The 20,089-nt window shown below is 34.8% G+C and overlaps 1 protein-coding gene across 1 annotated transcript in view; it reads right to left on the bottom strand.

Moving 5' to 3' along the window:
• LOC141445485 (PDF receptor-like) overlaps window positions 1-20,089 on the bottom strand; it is a 79,923-nt gene that overhangs the window by 43,520 nt on the left and 16,314 nt on the right. Inside the window, exons 3-9 of the mRNA XM_074111353.1 lie at window positions 17,796-17,906; window positions 13,505-13,659; window positions 13,279-13,382; window positions 12,726-12,891; window positions 7,745-7,974; window positions 5,697-5,766; window positions 628-713 (exon numbers count right to left, since the gene is read on the bottom strand). Of these exons, the coding sequence (XP_073967454.1) occupies window positions 628-713; window positions 5,697-5,766; window positions 7,745-7,974; window positions 12,726-12,891; window positions 13,279-13,382; window positions 13,505-13,659; window positions 17,796-17,906 (922 nt within the window). The remainder of the gene's footprint in view (window positions 1-627; window positions 714-5,696; window positions 5,767-7,744; window positions 7,975-12,725; window positions 12,892-13,278; window positions 13,383-13,504; window positions 13,660-17,795; window positions 17,907-20,089) is intronic.

The following is a 20,089-nucleotide window of genomic DNA, read 5'->3' as shown; positions in this document are numbered from 1 at the left end:
AAAACCCTCAGCTGTACCAAAGACACTGTGCTGTGCATCATAAAATATTCTAATGCTCGTGATTTCATTCGGAGTCAGTGAAGAATGAATGTAGGTACCTAATGTAGGGAAGACAATAAAAGCGGATCGCAGGGGGAAGTGCTTTGTGTGCTGAATCGAAAACTTCATATTCCACTCACGATCGTTCAATGTACAGCTGCATAAACCGAGATAAGCATGACGGGATATGAAGTTCATTTGTTAACATAAGTATCTTTTTATCATAATATAAAAATATTAAATAATTTATTGAATCAGGCGTTACTTTGCGGAGGTCCATATCAATGAACTAAAATAATTTCCTTGCTCACCCGCGACCTTACGTTAACTAAGCTTATGCAAAATATGCGAGTTCATGCAGTTCCTCCACCTCCACACTGTAAGAACACACAAAAATCACACAAACCCATGTATCACCACCACCACACTACACTGACGCGTTTCGAACTCAACCAGAGCTCATCTTCAGAGTGACACAACCGTACACCATGCTACCAGTTGTTAGACTCAAACGTCGTCAAGGAGTGTCGTGGGTCTAACAACTTACATCTAATCATTTATGTATTTTATTTTCTAATCTAAACATACCTGACTTTTTCTAATTCCGTACTCTGGGTGCGCCTTAATTTTGCAATGAGTGCCTTCATTATGTTCAATAAAAATACTAAATTGATCTGAAACAAAATAATTGATTTACGGGTAGAGCTGTGAAACAATGGAACGAAAGGGCAGAATAGGTGCCCAATACGGTATTTGACTATTTTGTATATGTTTTATAAATTGAAACTACACAATGCCTGTTATTGAATAGAAAATCAATTTTTAAGCTACATTTACAAATAATAAAGTTATTAAGGTTTGAAATTCAAGATTAGACAGAGAAAGACATACTGGCATGCGACGTCACACACCAGTACCGCCATACTTGCTGTATAGAGAAAAGCGTTTTAGAAAGAGACAGGTATATAGATTTTTCAAAAAAATCACTCTAAATCCAATTTTCAACCTATTTAAATTTTCTGTTCACTGAACACTATCTGTATGTCTATATTTTCATAATAATATTAAGATATGGCAAAATCAGGAGTTGTCAAATACCGTATTGCCAATTGACATGCAACCCGTGTCCGTTTGAATGTGTCTCTAAATGTGGCCAGATAGGTTTTTGTTTGTTTGTTTGTTTATTTATACTCCTTATTATACAAAAAACCGGCCGTTACAGTTTTCCTTGAAAGTTTGATATACTTACTACCATCCTGAATTTCTTCAAAATTTCCACCCACCCGTTTAGATTTTAGAGGGGGGGACCATTTTGTCGGCATAGTTTACATAAGTATATATCCGTGCCAAATTACAGCTTTCTAGCATTGATAGTCCCTGAGCAAAGCCGCGGACGGACAGACAGACCGACAAAATGGTACAATAAAAAATTCTAAAACATTTTTTTTAGGATACCTCCCATAGACGTAAAGTGGGGGTGATTTTTTTTTCTCACCCAACCCTATAGTGTGGGGTATCGTTGGATAGGTCTTTTAAAACCAGGGGTTTGATAAGACGATTTTTCGATTCAGTGATTTGTTTGCGAAATATTCAACTTTAAAGTGCACATTTTCATAAAAATCGAGCGTCCCCTCTTAAATCTAAACGGGTGGGTGCAAAAATTTTAAATAATTCAGGAAGGTAGTAAGTATATCAAGCTTTCAAGGAAAAGTGTAACGGCTAAGTTTGTTTGACAATTATAAGTAGTTTAAGAGTAAATAGCAGCCTAAGGTATAAAATATACCTTAACTTGGAAGATTTCGAATAAAATACGAAATCCTTAGAAAAATATTACTTAATTATTTCGGAATGACTACGGAACCTTATTTTGGGCGTGTCCGACACGCTCTTGGTCGGTTTTTTGTAAAAAATAATAAGTTCACCTTTGTACTTATTTCTCAATGTCTGTCAATTCTGTTTGTTACTTACTTTTAGTGGGCGGACGACGGATGCAATTTACGTCAAAATCATGTCGGACAATATACGTAATATGGATATGACTACAATGAGGGCTATCGCGTATGAATTCGCCGCTAGAGGCGCTAGTGTAGCGTGAGGTCTCCGAAATGTCAAATCTCGTAGTTTTTGGGTGAGCTACGCGGGTTTATTTATAATTAGAATAATTTTGTGAATATTTTGCATTACTTACCTGAAATTAATTATGGCAATTATGCGTTACGGGGCAATGAATGTCCGTGTTTTGTCTTTCAGGAACTTTTGTCCTCCCTTTTTTTCCGAACAAAACGGGACTGAGCATCACTGTGGTTGCTGGATATTATGACATACGAAATACGTACGAAATACGTACGTACGTTCAAATACTCAATTTCTTCTTCATTATAGTTATACCTACTAGTGTTTGCCCGCGGCTACCCACGTGTAAACCATTAGGTAGATCCAGCAGATGAATTGAACTTCCGGGATTTTACTTAATTCCCATGAGAATTCCTAAAATTATTGTAGATTAACGTCGCAAAAAAAAAACTGTGCTAAATTTCTAAATTTCATGGTTCTGAACCTATCAGTTGAAATTTCGAATATTTTATCGAGGTCTATGTATTATTCCAATCACCAGCTTTCGCAAATTTTAGTTAAATCCGTCTAGCGATTTTAGCGTGAAGGCGTAGACAAACTATACACACACATACATACTCACAAATTTTCGCATTTATAATATTAGTACTATTTGAATTTAATTGATGTTAACGGTAAGTATTTAATAATATACCTAAATGTCACTAAACTTAAAAAAAAACTGTCATTTCACGAAAACGGTACGCACTTGTCATTGCACACATCTGTCTCAGGTAATTGGATAATAGTATTTTATGCAACAGTATCGTAATAGGGGTCCTTAAAACACGAGTGATGATGCTACTCTGTCCTTTACTTTTCCGTACAAAAGCGTTGCGGCAAAGTGCGATTCTGTCGACATGAGATCTGCCCAATAGCGATAATGGCCAGATGCTACTCTGTCCTTTTACTTTTCTGTACAGATGCGTTGCAGGCAAACTGCGATTCTGTCGACATGAGATCTGCCGAATCGCGATAATGGCCAGATGCTACTCTGTCCTTTTACTTTTCTGTACAAATGCGTTGCAGGCAAACTGCGATTCTGTCGACATGAGATCTACCGAATCGAGATAATGGCCAGATGCTACTCTGTCCTTTTACTTTTCTGTACAGATGCGTTGCAGGCAAACTGCGATTCTGTCGACATGAGATCTGCCGAATCGCGATAATGGCCAGATGCTACTCTGTCCTTTTACTTTTCTGTACAGATGCGTTGCAGGCAAACTGCGATTCTGTCGACATGAGATCTGCCGAATCGCGATAATGGCCAGATGCTACTCTGTCCTTTTGCTTTTCTGTATAAATGCGTTGCACTGGCGACCTGTCGACATGAAGCCGAATCGCGATAATGGCCAGGCTACTCTGTCCAGGTGGACTGACGACATGCGTGAGGAAGCGAGCGGGACAACCGTGGATGCAATGGCAAGTTGTCGTTCATTTTGCGTTCTAAGCGGGGCAGGCCTTTGTCCAGCAGTGGAGTCTTCGGGATGATGATGATGATGATGATTCTGTACAGATGCGTTGCAGGCAAATTGCGATTCTGTCGACATGAGATCTGCCGAATCGCGATAATGGCCAGATGCTACTCTGTCCTTTTGCTTTTCTGTACAAATGCGTTGCAGGCAAAGTGCGATTCTGTCGACATGAGAGCTGTCGAATCGCGATAATGGCCAAATGCGAATCCGGTGAATTACGTTTCTGTCCAAATACGAGTAATCCATTTATAATTTACTTTTTCTTGTTTTCTTGATGTTAGTCTAACATCTGGTAGCATGGTGTACCTACTTTATTTTACTTCTTTTATTTTGCCACTGTCGGCGTAACTGATATATATGTATATCATGCGAAATTGCTTTCAAGTACTAACGGTCTCTGAGCTTAGACGCGGACGGACAGACAGACAGACAGATGGACAGACATGGCGAAAATAAAACTAAAAATATTTAAAAAGCTTGGTAGATGCTTATTTTAGTAACTCAATATTATGTAAATTCGTTTTACAGGGATATCAGTCTTTAAAGGAATGTTTTATGTCTAATTTTTGTACCTACGTTGATTCTGATTTTTATTTTTGTTGTTAATTTTTGTGAGGGTTTTGTTTGAGTTCCCTTTTAAATGGTCCTTTTTGATAATAGTCATAATGACTGAGTAATTTTAAGGCATGGGCATCTTTTTTTTTTTATTAATTAGTTCTTGCTTGAAATAATTGCTTTTTATTCGAAAGTGGAGTATGGAAAATGCTAATTTTAGATATTTTTGTTTAGATACTTTTAAGTACAAAATTTATTGTTTTTTTGTTGAGATTTGCGGGAAATATTATTTATTGTTTTCTAAATAAGAGTTAGGAATGAAGATTTTGTTGAAACGTAATGTTTATTCTTTCAATTTCCTTTATGTTTTGGAGACCTAATTACATTTTCAACATTAAAATGAAAAATAGTAAATGGAAGACTGTCACTATATTTTTTTTTTCAATTTAAATTAAATATACATAACCAAAAGGAAAATGTTTTATTTTACCTCGTTATACGTTATACGTTATACATTTAAAAACTATCATCAATATTTGCGATTAAATAAAAATTGCACACAATTTATATATAGTTTGCTCACCATCACTAAAGTTATTTTGCTTTAATCATTTCATGGCTCTCCTGACTAAAAGCACATTTTTCGTAGTGACGGTATTGGATTTAACGTAAGAGATTATGAACTTGTGTATAAGTACTTGTAATTTTTATATTTACAAAGTTTGCCATATGATTCACTTATAACATCCTCCATTATATTAGTAAAGGCAATAAGCCACTGTAATCGTATCATGTAGGTACCTACCTACTCTTAAAGTGGTGAGCTAGCCGCGAGGCCGCGTCAGTTGCAGGCGCCCTCGCGACCCCCGCGACCCCCACGACCCCCGCCGCGCCCCCATGCAACCCGGACCCGAATAGCTTAAACGGGTTGATGGTGAATATCACCAACTCGAAATATTGTTATTGATTCTGAACTAAAATAAAAATTAATTAAGGAGATGTATGTTCGCGCATCATTTCAGAACAGCTGCATCTATTTGGTTACTTTATAAATTTTTGTTATTTCTAATTGTTAGGAGATGATTTGTAGGTATTAAGAAAATGTTTGAAATTTTTTACGCTACAGTAAAAAAAAAATTAAAAAAAATCCTAACATAAAATCAGTGAATGAGGCTTAAGATGCTTGCAGGGTAGATTTAGTTAGTATCTTTTTTTTCATTGGTTTACCCGTGCAAAGCCGGGGTGGGCGTCTATTTAATGATATTTAATTAGGAAGAAGTATTTCGTATTATTATCAAGTATCTGAGCAAAAAAGCTTCGCTCAGCTTATAGGTATTCGAAAACACTCATATTCCTAGAGGCACGACCAATAAAGCCAATCGATCTAAGATTGTTTGCCCTCGAACACCCAAAAAAATTATAAACATACGAAACAGAAGATTATTTTCTGTTTATAAATATAATATAGATTGTATAACCTAAGTACAATATCGATAAGATTCGAAAATAACATACCAATATTACTCCTAATCTCGGTCCCTGTACAATCCAATAAAGCGATGTGAAGTTGTAGCCATACCAACAACTGCAAAAATAAATTTATTATTATTGTACAGTAGGTACATAAGGAAAGTTCCGCAGTTTTTTATTTAGTCTAGATGCAATCATCAAGTGGCTTTTAGCGTGGGCAGAACATAAATTGTGGTATCCTACGTGTGCACACAGGAAAAAGATAGAACAAAAACAATATTAGAGATTTTTGCTAGTGATGAATCTTTTCTCGCAACGTTCCCTGGTTCAAACTTCTAAAGCCTAACATCACTTTGCCAGGTGTATATGTGATATGTTAGGTAGGTAAAATAATACCATACTTCCTTGAGTCGCACTAACGGAGGAGTGCCTAGTGCCAATAGATACGAGTATAATTGGAATATATGTAGGCGAATTGCTCTTCCAGATCTGCCTACAATATGTTTTACGGCAGGTAAGAATTTCCCGCACATTTTTATCAGAATAAAATAGCATACGGGTTTGTCTGCATAATATAAATATTGATCCTTGTGTCATTGCAAATCATCAAATGCTAAATTAAACGTAAAGATAAATAGATAGATACTTTGTTAGTAAAAAAATGTAGCCAGGAGGTCGATTTTACAAATTGTAACCATTAAAATACGTACCTATGTAGCATTCGACAATGTAAAAAAGTTGTGCAATAGGCAGGTACTAAAAAATTACCACTGGAATAAAATTTTCGACGACTACAGAAAATTAATGAGATCGATAATTTTCTTATAATCCACAGTAGTTTCTAATTTATTACAAAAGCATATTAATGTTTTAAGGGATGTTCCCTTCTTTCGCAGACAGAAATTTCATAGAATTTCGTTTCGCAGAAAATGTTTCATATAATATTTGGTCCTCGTATTTTTACTTCGAATATTATTGTTTCAATGACTATATACTTGAATAAAACATATTTAATAGAATTAGAAAGAAGAAAGAAAGAAAGAAAATACATTTATTCGGAAAAGTAACAAACTTGAACGATTACATAAATAAATAACACAGACAAGGAAAGCAGTTACCATTCACGAAACGGACCCACCTCAGCATAATGCCGGCTCAGGAGCTAGCGCTGGTCTTCCGGTGGGACCGTGAGGCCGTCATTGCAAGCTGCGCGCACGACCGGACCGTGTCTATTGTGAACGCGACCGTTTAAAGTCAGCGCTACCAACACAAGCATGTCATGTGCATGAAATTGACAACTGACACGGCCAACCATACGCTCAGCAAGCAAGACGAAAAACAAACAAACAAACAATAACAATTTTCAATTATAATATACAATACAACAATTTTCAATTATACTTTTCAAGGAATCATATAACCACTCCAATCATTATTTATAAAATTTATCAAATTGTAGAATTATTTTTGAACAAATATTGTTTGTTCGATAAAATATATTAGAATAGGTTAGAAATCGCTACCAGAAAAGTTGGTTAGTTAAGATTAGATTAGAACAGTGACCTCGTTAGAAACGACTCGCTACTAGAAAAGTAGGTTAGGTTAGAACTGCGACCACATCAGAAAACGGATTGCATGTTTTTCTTGGTAATAAGTTTTATAATAAGTTTTATAATAACTAAATAATATGATAATAATTAATATTTGATTTGTTATTATTTGATATGAATATCTAAACAAAAAAAAATATTTGTAACAAAAAACAATGATTTAAATTTCTTCAAAGTAAGTGTTCTGCGTATTGATTATTCTATGAAACGATAATATGATGAAAAATGTCTGTTAAACGAAATTCTATTAAAATGTTCAACCGTACAACCGTACAACCGTAAAACGTACAACCGTTTAAAGGTTATATTTACTAGCTATTATTTAGGTACACAATATGTTACGTTAGTACTTAGGTACCTACGACTATAATGATATGAGAAGTATCACAATAACGGTCCAAATTCGATGAATTCTATCTGGTAAGAGAGATTTTCTGTTAAACTTTTCTGGGGAATTATGAATAAACATTCTTATTTACTTACGTTTTAACTCTTTCCGTTCTATAATGTAAAGCAGTCATGACAGCCCATAACGCTGTAAGAATGACGGGCAAGCCCCATCCCGTGGCATAGTACACCACGTGAGAGATCCCCTCGCGCAAAGCATTCGCCGTGACTACGTTGTGCAAGTACAACCCTTCGATGAACATCCACATAAACATCACGGTGATCGCATACTCCAGGAGAACGTATGAGCTTTCGCAAAGGTAGGGCTGAAAATAGATAGATAGATAGATAGATTTATTTATTACCTAATGAAAAAATATATACATGTCAGGTAATTATAAGAAATTCACAAAAGGATCGTCACATTGTATACAAAATAATAATAATAGTAATAGGTATATGATAGCGGTAAGGTCACTGTGGGCAAGACCGTCTACAAGGCAAGTCCGTCAACACGTTATAACTTTTGAATTTGAAAGCGGTTCCTGCTTTAGCGTCCAGTCTATAAAGCAGTTTGTCGCACTTGTTCCCTCACTCTAAAACAGATGGCGCTGTGACAACGAACTTCAGAGTAATCCGCCTAAACAAGTAATTGCATGTATGGAACTCGAAATGATAGTGCGACGGTCTCTGCTAACAAAATTGTTAAAAATAGTTCGTGACAAGATTTTGCACCAGAAAGTAACTACATAAGTAATATAAGAACCAGTTATCTTTATTCTGTGTTTAATTTATCAGAAATTGGCTTACTTTTGTAATGATACGTACCATCATTTATCACAATAAAATTTCGTTAAGTTGGAAAGTCCGTCTACTATGTACAAGGCAAGTCCGTCATATCCTTCCCTTGAATCAGAAGTTACCAACTGTTTTTACGATTTTAATATTATTACGATTTCATAAGGCATTTTGATCTTGAAACTAGAACGGAAATGTGTTCCTCACCCTCAGCACTATGCTGTGGCACTATGTCACCGAAAATATGAATTAAAAATACCTATCAAATAAATAAATAATCAAATAAATATTAGCCCCAAACTAAGCAAAGCTTGCACTATCAGTGCTAGGTGACCCTCTTTGATCTCAGTAAATTAAAAATTAAAGTATTAAAATAAATTTTAAAATTTCAATTGACCTTTTGTTTGGGAAACCTTATAAATAAGTAAGTACTTATAATATATTTTTTGCCAAAAAAGGTTTACCACCCCATTTACGTAATATAGACTTGCCTTTGAATAAGAAAAATTGTGTTTATTCCGAATCTAAACCTTATGTTAACAAGTTTAAAGTACACTTTTCATTGTCTTATTTCATTTTTTTAAGGATTCGAATACAAACATATAAGCACCCATAGTATGGCCGATATCATTACTAGACGGACTTACCTTAAACTACACGGGAAGTCCGTCTACTCGCCGAATTTTAGAAAATATTATTTTTTTGCTTCATTTGTGAATAAAATGATCTGTCTCTATAGCTTAACGATTATTTATGAAATTCTTCATCGTATGCAAGTATAAGTGTTAACATAGGTGAATAATTAACGCAGCTAGATCACTCCGAAGTAAAAAAAAAATGAAGTATGCCGGTCTTGGCCACATTGACCTTAAATTAGAAAAACAAAGTCAGCCAAAATAAAAATATAATTAAATTTAAAAATAATAATAATAATAATCCTGGGTAAAACATGGTCAAGACGATAAAATTAAATATAAAATAAAAATAAAATAAAAATTAGTCCACAACAACAGGACAAAATATGTCAATACTTAATTAAAACAATAAAAAATTACAGTCACCGAATGTGTAAATGTCAAATTACAATTAAATACACTGAAAAAGAAAAATAACAATTAAAATATAAACAAATAGGTACTTAATGGTACAGACAAAATAATCATCAGTCATTAATATAATATTTATTTCCTTTTGAATCATATTATATTTAACCCCTGTTTCACCATCCACGGATTAAATTTATTTGACGGATAAATGTGATGCCGTCTCTGTTTGTTTTGTTCGAATAGACGGAGACGGCATCACATTTATCCGTCGAATAAAATTAGTCAATGGGTGGTGAAACAGCCCCTTAATAATTTATAGTAGGTATAATTTAAATTACAGCCAGTGTTTACTGTCAATAAAATAAAATAATGATATCTTAGACTATCCCAATGTTACAAAGTGATAAAATTTGGAGAATAAAGACAGCAACTCAACTACACGTTTCTTCGACCAGTAGCTTATTTGTGTTTGTTTCGGCGTGAGTTAGCTGACATTGCTGATGCGTTTAACTTTGTAAAATAATCTAAATAAAAATTGAATATAAGTAAAAGTACTTACTCGAACATGTTTTAAGGGGGCCTACCACGCTCTCTTAATATGATTCAGTTTAGGCTCTAAACTGAACTGCATCGCTATATTGTATCACGACGTTGCTTTTGCGATTCAGTTCAAGCACGGTTCAGCGACAGCGATACAGACATTTTCATTCACTCACTTCAAGCGGTTTTCGTACCATGACGCTTAACTTGAGTGGGAATTGAATCGCTTCAGTGTCAAATTTAGCGATTCATTACAAGTTACTCATTCTGTCAATTCTTTTGGAATTTTAAGTGTTTTACTTGGAATATTTTTAAGTTTCAAGAACTTTTAAACTTTTATTCAAGTTTTATAACTTTTCATAGGTACTCACGACATTGTGCTTCTTAACTCCTCGTTGATAAAACTAATTTTTCAGTGAGAAAAGAGACTCGTGGATTAGAGACAGCGTAACATTTTATTTGTAATCAACACAACGGTTGCTAAGAACACGGAATGACATAGAGTTATGGTTTTCCTTGGGTTTTCCAAAGGAAATAAAGAGGTTTTAGTATACAAAATTTGGTTTGCATATAGCGGCATCCCTTTCGCGACTTAGCGTTTCAGTTTCGGACCAGAGACAATATCGGTCTTTCATTCACTTGTAAACCATTGAGACTCAGCTCTGAGAAATAAACGTCGTGTTACCAATTTCGACGATTCAGTTTAGGTGCCTAAATTGAACTGCTCTGCGTTTGGATCGTTTATGAAATGATCATGGTAGGCCCCCTGATAGTGATAATGTAAACTATTCCTCGTACAAGTTCCAAAGAATACCCGGTAATTAAATATTCCCTGAGTGCCCACTTTACCGAAATAAAATGTAACACAGCAAACATTTTCGCTAAGATAATTCGCAACAGCACAAAATTTACCGCTACAGTCGCCAAAGCAAATATCTGTAGTTTTGGCACGGTTATGGCGAATCAGCAGCTATTGTATACGAAAAAGCCGTCGCTCGAGCGAATACATTTCGGATATTGGTTCTGTCCACAAGTCAAATCTCTTCACTTCGAGTTATGCTAGCCTCGGAACTTGTCCAAGTTCTTGTCGCTGGAAACCGGCAAATAGAACTCAGCAAGAATCCACCGATTCACTAAGTGCTCTTCAAACTTTTTCAATACACAAGTCACGTGTTCTAGCACATTTATATTTGAATTTTTTAGGCATTTAAGGTATATATCTATCCTTACAGTAAAAAAAAAACAATGCTCTTTTGATGATGTAATGGGTAAGGATTCGAACGTAGTTAGGCTTATGGTGCGTGCATAAGTGTTTTTCATCTCTCATACTCGGAAAGTGAGGCAAATCATATTATTATCTAACAACAGAGAGGAAAACTATACTTTCTTCCCAAGGGTGTAGATTTAATTAAAAAAATAAAAGTAATAAAAAGTAATAAGTAATTTGATGTCAATGGAACACAACTTAAGTACTAATTTTAGAAATAAATTGACTAAGTAAAATTCCTATTTAATCTACTGTTTGTCTTTTTTATTATTTTGAACATTTCAAATTTTGTTAAATAATTTATTGCTTAACAATACAATCAATTGTTGACCTTCGACCTATACTTAAAAAAAGTGACAATGTCTTGTCATGAATCGTACAATTTTTTAATATTCATTTTAGATTTTTTTATTCGATTACATTTTTTCTCATTAACTTAAATAATGTACCTATATAGGTTTTTTTTTACTTTCCTTGTAGTCGAAATGAAAAACAGTGTTTAACTCGGGAAAAACACCAATATCACACTCCAAATATTAAAGTTAGCTCGAGGGATATTGGTTCGTTTCCTCCCTTGTTGAACAATCTACTATTATTTTTATTTTCCTACATTTCGATGGGTCCTATGTATAAGGACCAGTGTTTTTTTTTCAATTTTGAGTTTTGTGCGTTATAGGTATCTATAAACTATATATGTATATATATTTAGATAGTGGATTAAAAAATACTGTTATTTAATTATTTTTCGTGTTTTCATTGACGTAAAATGGCCGAACTAGATACAATTTTAACGTAAAAGGGCTAAACCAAGGCTAAACGTACGTTTGATACTTTTACGCGGTAAATCCCGGAGCAGTTTTTTTTAAATCTGTGGGCATAACTGCCATTTAGGTCCTTGTACGTCAAGCGGAACGCCGCTACCCCGATACTACATCGTAATGTGATTGTATTACTTTTTTTAAATTGGTCCAAGTATCTTGGGTAACGTATTTTTTACCAAAGATTCTAAAGTTAAGACAAAGAACCACATAGATCTTTTTACTGTATTTTTGAACACAAGTATATTTCCCGGAAATTCACGTATATGAGCGTATGTACAATAACTTTTAATGAAAAAATATTTTAGTACAATTTATTCGTTGCGATTGAAGGACAGGGTACTATTTGCTAGTGTGCCAAATTTTAGAAGTCTCGGATACACCATCTCTGAGTTACGACAGTTTTTGACTTTGGAAGGCCGTCCTGTAAAGTAAGGATTTTACACTTAGGCCCTTATACGTAGGACCCACCGATTTATTGTACCTACAGAATCTTTCAGATAAGATTTTGAAGTCACGCACTTATTTAGCAGAAATGAAAGAAGATAGCACCGAGAGCAGTTGTTTTTTTCGCTTATTTTGACGTTTTCCAGTCGTTAAACTCTTACCATATTGTCGATGCCTCTTAAAGTGACGTTCTCAGAGGTGGAGCGGTCACCAAGCCAGCTGCGCACGAGTGCCTGGTCGATGTACACGGTCAAACGGATCAGTACTTGAAGCACCATAGCACTGAATAAACTCTTGTGGATCCTGGTGCGGTTGTTGCGTAAGGATCTACGAGCAAAGTATTATGTATCACACATTTGCTTGGGAAACATTACTATAAGTACTTTAATTTACTCAATAATTTATTAATATAAAAAAACGAATTTATCAGATATTATCTGTTTTTTTTGGGTCAATATAATTTCTCTTTAATTAGTAAAAAAAAAATTGAGATGTACCTAATTTGACCAAAGTATTTCTGTATCGAGCCTGAAAATAATTAAGAGAGCTGACTCTTCTTCTACTGTTTAAGTAATACTTTCTGGGAATCAAATTTCCGAATCAATTAGAAGAATACATAGTAATGTATTAGTTAGTATTTCATTGTAGTTATGTATTACTAAGTATTACCTACAATGCTAAAAATAGATTTACTACATATTTTATACTACTTACCTGTAATGCGAAAAAATAATTAGGGACACAATAAGCGCGACGAGCGATATACTAAACCCAGCTATTTCCATGTATCTAGTACTCTGGGCTATTTCGAATTTAAGCTGTAAAATAAAACTTTTATTACTGAAAAATATGCACTTTACCGGCAAATGGGCGTTGTAATTGCCCGTAAAAAAAATAAACTCATATAATATTTGATAGCAGATTGTACACGTTACTCTACCTGAGCATCACGTTCGTCGTCATAAACTTGTACGAAGAGTGTTTGGACCTCCGGCGGAAAGCAGGGGGTGTAGTTGGTCCAGCCCAGCGCGCTGGCTTCTCCCGGCCGCCGGCCTAGCCAAAGACCGCTAGCGCCACACCGGCGGTACGCAAAATCTAATTTAAACGCAAGTGTTTACTTGTTTGCCATTTGTTGTCTTTACTTAAGCATCAATTACACTGAGTAAAACCAACCCTGTGTATTATTGAACATTTAGTCAAAAATATTTAACGTTCAGTGAACTCTCAGCAAAACAAATTAAAATGATTTCGATTTGTTCAATGTAATCGATGCTTGACAAAAGTCTATTTAAAGCTAAGGTGTCAACATAAGTACCTACTTTAGTCAGAATTGGGATGCAGCAAAAGAAATAACCTATAGTTTTTACTTTATTTTTGGAAATAATAGGATATTTTTAGATACCATTTCATTGATTTTGAATTTGGATGAGTATTTAATTTTTTATATTTTTTCCACGTTCCATTGCCTAAAAAAATCTAAGTCGTACATAACATAATCAGTGGCAATAACAATTTGACAATAATTCAAGCACGGCTTATAGGGTTAGTGTTATTGACAGTTATTGACCACCGCATAAAATTTGTCATCGTTCATGCATCATTACCTCTCATATTTCGTTTTCTAGAATTTTTTTACCGTACAACGGCAAAACCGACTACACACTGGCAAAATTGTCCTCCAATGGACAGAGCCATATTTTTCTAAAAATCTAATCTTGCACGGCTTAGGTTCCTAAATAAACCATGACAAATAGTTTTATTTATTTCTCTTCTTTTAACTTCGATTATTCCTATGTTTGTTTAATGGTGTGATAGTAAATAGATATTTTTTATTAAAATCTGATATTTAATTCTAAATTAACTTTTTCAAATTTTCTTCATTTTTATATACTTAGGAAAATAGGGTTTGATATACTTTTTTTGTGCAAACTAGCTTTTGCCCGCGACTTCGTCTGCGTGGATTTCGATATTAAATACTCCATAGTACCTAATGAGATTTTCTCGGAGCAGGCTTGAAAGGCTCACTTTCTCGAAACGTACGCTTTCTCTAAAAGTGCACTTGTTTAGAAGGATCACTTTCTCGAAACGTACACTGTCTCTAAAAGTGCACTTCCCAATAGGTACACTTACTCAAAAAGTGCATTTTCTCATAAAATGCCATTTTTCAGATAGAGCCCATTCTCAGAAGATTTATTTTCAACTTCAACAATCTTAACTATTAATAAATCTCTAAATTTAATAATACCGGGCAATCGCATGTCGAGCCATGCTCAGTGTAGGGTTCCGTAGTTGTTCAACCGTCACAATAGGTTCAGAAATTAGACGCGGGGGACGCATTATGTTTGAACTCTCCGAGCGATTATTTACGTCGCTGTTGATTTTGTCCACCAACAAGTAAAGACCACTACCATTTTTCTAAGGCCTATTTAACGACACCCCACACAGCGGTGTTGAAGTAAAAAAAAAAAACACCCCACTAGATGTGACAGGTAAACAAATAAAAATATTTGTAGTATTTTACCATTTCGACGGCGTTAATAATACACATACTCATACCAAATGTGACTGCTTTGGAAAAGTGTACTTTTTAAAAAAAGAAAGAAAGAAAAAATAAATTTATTTATCCTAAATTCGGCACAACAAATAAAAATAAAATTATAGCTAAAAAACAGACAATCTTATACAATATCCCAGGCAGCACACAAGTCATATAACTGGCCAACAATTTAACCTTATGAAGGGTTAAGCTTTATTATATATGTATAGAAGCTGTGTGTATTGCCAAGTTCTCTATTAAAGTTGTTTTTGTTATGATAATGCTATTAGCTGAGTTAGTTCTGTAATTTGCCGATTTTATTTCTTAAAGCTGAATAGTCATGATAAATAGACCTGTTACTCAAGAGTTTGTGTTACCTTTTGTATAACACTGGTATAAGATTCTATTATCCAGCAGAGTACTGAATAATTGAGGTTCTGTTCTCTTTTAGCTGTATTACACACCACATCTTGACAGTTACACAGCTGCTGTATAAAGTAGGGTGTGGTTCCTGTTATGAAGCATATAGTTAGTTAACAGAATTTAAGGTAGCTGTTATAACTACTTTATGCCGCTTTAAGTACGAAATTACTGTCATGTGCAGCTAACTGGGGTAAAAGCAAAAGTAACAGATTCTTATGCAGAAGTTGGCTGAGTATTCACGAAAAGTAGACATTTTTTAAGCTAGCAGAACTATTTTGCAATATTTGTCAGCATTTATGCGGCTAGTAGTTTGACATTTCGATTTCGTGCGCGCGCTTATACTTAATATTAAAGTGTGTTGTGTAAATGCCGCCTATCAAAAAAAAATGCTAAAAATATACTGTGGGTTTTCATTTATTTTATGACTGAATCCTAATTGTTTGATTTATATTACGAGTGTGTATGATTATAGAACAGTTGTCGAAAATATGTTGTGGGCAGACCACTTTTAACCAGAGAACATCTGAATAAGTGGACACATAAGGTCTGTTATGCAGACATTAGACGAGGAGCCGCTGTGCAAGCAGACTTTATTCAGAATGAGCGTCGCCATAATGAATAACATAACCTATTAAATGATGAGAAATTTTATACTCGAAAACTCAATTATGATAACGAAATCGGTATAATATTCTTGTAAAAAGTATTACAAGGTTACTTTTGAACCCTCAAATGGTATAAGAACATAAAAAATATTTCACTCGTAAAAACAAACCAACGACGAAATGTTGTTTATTTCTCAAAAACCTGGCTTATCAGGTAGCGCGTAAAAATTTTGCACGAAATGTATATATGAATACACGGTAAAGTTGCATGCGCACCTACAATTTATTATTTCAAGCACAAATAAGCGTATAAAATTACCACTAGGACATTACAATTTGGCCATTTATTTTTTGCTGCTGTCACTCACCAAACAAGCGTGCACTTTTAATTTATTTTTGTGTTCGATTATGTCAACTTCAAATTTAATTTGAATAAATTCTTGATAAATGTTCTGAAATAAGCTTAAAGCTGTGTATCATCTGAATATCTGAGCTTTGAAGGACTAAGCATATAGTTCATTCATCATTCATTCATCTTCTGGATAACAGAGCTGTAATACTTGCATAAAAGAACAAAATGCTTTTATGCAGAAGATACTCAGCTTGTCGTACAATTATTCAAAACTTATTCATGTGTTACATTGCTATTACTCAGCTATTAGCGGTATAATTTTGTGCCCAAATTGCTTGAGTAACGTCTGAGTAAGCGCCAAATCAGCTAATTACGGTAGTCTTACTCAGCAATTTGTTTCTGTGACTGCTATTATAAAAAACTTACTCAGAAGGTTTGTGCTGGCTGTGTAGAATCAATCAATCAATTTTTGAATTAGTGCACCTTTCAAATAATTTCCCTAATTGGGAAAGTGTACCTTTTGTGAGTGTACATTTAGCGAAGTGCACTTTTAGAGAGTGTACGTTTTGGGAAAGTGAGTTTTTCGAGCCTGACCCATTTTCTCACACAAACTTAAATGTCCCACATTATCCGATTCCATGGGATTTTTTGAAAACTCCTTTCTAACTGCGGATAAATATCAGCTGAAAAACCTAATTACTAAGTTTACCATCTATGTATCATGCTTAAGGAATAACATTTTACATAATTATAGGAAGGCATGGTTACGCGTATAAAATGCAAACCAATGCGAGCCCCAAATCGTTTGACATTTACTCCGCATTTTAAGGAACCAAAAACTTTTAGAATCGATAACACCGTCTTATAAATCTCCCTGAATACAAGTTTAAAATGTGACATCGAGAGAAGTTATCACGCCGTTTTTCCTATCACGTGCTATCGGGGCCACGTGCGCTGTTAGTTTGCCTATTAAGAGTTTGTGAGTAATTGTGAGCACTAAATAAATGGCTTGCTGCGCGTGATGAAATAAAGGATAGAGATAGAAGCCTGTCCCAGCAAGTCATGCTGTTAGGAATACTTGGGTATTGAAATGTAGTTTTTACAATATTTCAAAATAAAAATAGACATGTTTGAGTAACGTGCCACGTTCAATAAATCCAGCATATGACCGTTAGAAAATATAGATGAAAACCAAGGCACCAACAGTAAAAGCATACACACTCATGACTTACTTTATACATACGAAGGTAAATGATAGGTAGCTTTTCCATGTTTTCTTATACTTAGTTAAAAAGGAGCATGTAAAGTTTCTCACGGGTCGTGTCGCTAAGCCGCGCTGGCGGGCAGTTCTGACTGGCAGCCGCGCCCGCCGGTGTGGGCGGCCAACATAAATACGTATCGAACGTCGCATTGCAATACACCGTTTCTGAAAGAGAGATTATTGATGTAATAGATTATTCTTTTTTCGTTCTGTTTTACCTAGAATAGGACAAAAAAGAATTGAAGCCGGAAGGTTAGAATGCGATACATAATGTATCACTCGTCGCATACCTACCGACCTAAGTCGGAAGAATGCCCCTTGCTGACTAATAACAAGCAATCTACAGCATTGCCAACCAGAATGTTCTGGTCGGCCAGTGTGTTTGTCGAAGAACACAGATTTTGTTCTGTTAATTTAGATCAGAAAATAATTGGTAGGTCTGTGGCCGGCGCACTCCGCGGTATAGGTGCGTTTCTGTAAGTATCAAAACACTCCACGCTGTCGTGGCGTAACTCGAGGGTTATGCGCTCCGCCCGGCACGCACGCTCGCAGTCTCTCGCTTGATTTTATTTACGCCGCAAGCGAAACGATTGTTTTTTATTACTATAATATGTGTGTGTGTGTGTGTCAAATTTGTCACGTTATTTTAATACCTATTAACCTTTTGAAGAATAAAGCAATAAGATTTTGCATTACACTGCAGCAACGCACGCTAAAATGTAGTATATTGGGTGGGTATATTTTTTTTTTCCAAGATGGCTTCCATCGAAAATAGCCTAGTGTGTATTCAAATCCAATGTGGTCCATCACAAAAGCAACGTTAATCAATATTTAATCATCTGTACCTTAATCCATACGCAACAATTTTCACTTCATTTCTAACCTTCACTAGTGTTTTCCGCGCGTAACAACCCTAGCCCTACACGTGCCGTGTGTTAGTGAACACGAGTTATGCTATAGACAGAGAAGCATAAAGTAGGCTCGATTCTTATGCCTAAACGTCACTTTTGTACACCAGTGAAGAAGCTTCTGTACTTGTACTAAACTTGTACTATTACTTATACTATGGTTGTAGAGAACTCAGACAATGGAAATGGAAATACACTATATTTTTTGATCTTTGACAATCAGAGCGTTTTCAGATTATCCGATCCGATATCGGATTGGTTAATCTGAAAACGCGCTCAACGAGAAGAGTGCCAGCCTCGTCATTCGTCTCTTTAATTGGGTGGTATTTAAACGCACATCAAAAAAATCCTTTTTTTAATCCAAAGTTTGCTTGAGAATTATTAGTATTTTAAGAGTAAATAGCAGCCTAAGGTATAAAATAAGTATACCTAAACTTGGAATATTCCGTACAAAATACGAAATCCTTAGAAAAATATTACTTAATTTTTTCGTAATGGCTACGGAACCCTATTTTGGGCGTGTCCGACACGCACTTGGCTGGTTTATAATATAGCTTCTGTTTTCATATAACATAACATAACACAGCAGTTTACCTATTCGCTGGGTGCAAAGTAGGAGGTGGGGGAACCACGAATCGATCGCAGCGCGCGCCGTGGCCAAACAAGGAACTTTTCGGCGGACCAACTGTCACTAATTTACTAGTAAAATTGACGTATTCGTGCAAAAATAAACAAATATGAGTCACAAAACCTACTACGTAGTTAACTGCAAGAACAGTGTCAAAAATCTATAAATTTCTTCGATAAATTTTCTGTAAATTTCTGGCCCCCCATAAAGAAAGTTTGCCCACCACTGACCTAAAATAATTTATTTGCCTATTAGAGGAAAAAAAGTAATGTCGTGCTGATGTATATTTTCAAATTATTTGCAGTAGGTACTAGTTTTGCTAAACATTTAGTTTATTTGTATTGAAATAATTTAATTGATGTAGAAAAGTATATAAATGATGAGAATAAATTGATAGGCAATTATTTACTTGTTATTTGATGTGCAATTAAATAATATTCCTCTTTCATTGTAGGTATGACTTCGATGTTGTTGTATTTTTCTTGCACCGGCCAGTGTAAGTAAATAAACATAAAGCAAACCTCTTTGGTTTGAATTTATAAATAAATATTAAATTACATAATAAAAAAATAAATCTGTCCATAATGTTTTGTGTGTGTAATGTTTTGTGTAATGGTTTGTATAATATCCGTTTAACTTTCGTAATTACAATTATACTGTCCAATTAATGTTGAAAATATACCAATTACTAGCTACTTCAGCTACTTTTAAAATTATAATTGGAATTATGCCTACTATCCAGTTTCTTTAGTATACTTCAGTTCAGCCACTTTAGAAATTTTACTGTCGCGACTATTGGATTTTTCTTTGTA

This window comes from Choristoneura fumiferana, chromosome Z, assembly GCF_025370935.1.
Source record: "Choristoneura fumiferana chromosome Z, NRCan_CFum_1, whole genome shotgun sequence".
Classification (NCBI taxonomy): Eukaryota; Metazoa; Arthropoda; class Insecta; order Lepidoptera; family Tortricidae; genus Choristoneura; species Choristoneura fumiferana.
The sequence above is the reverse complement of the archived record's forward strand: the minus strand, read 5'-3'. Positions and strand labels throughout refer to the sequence as shown.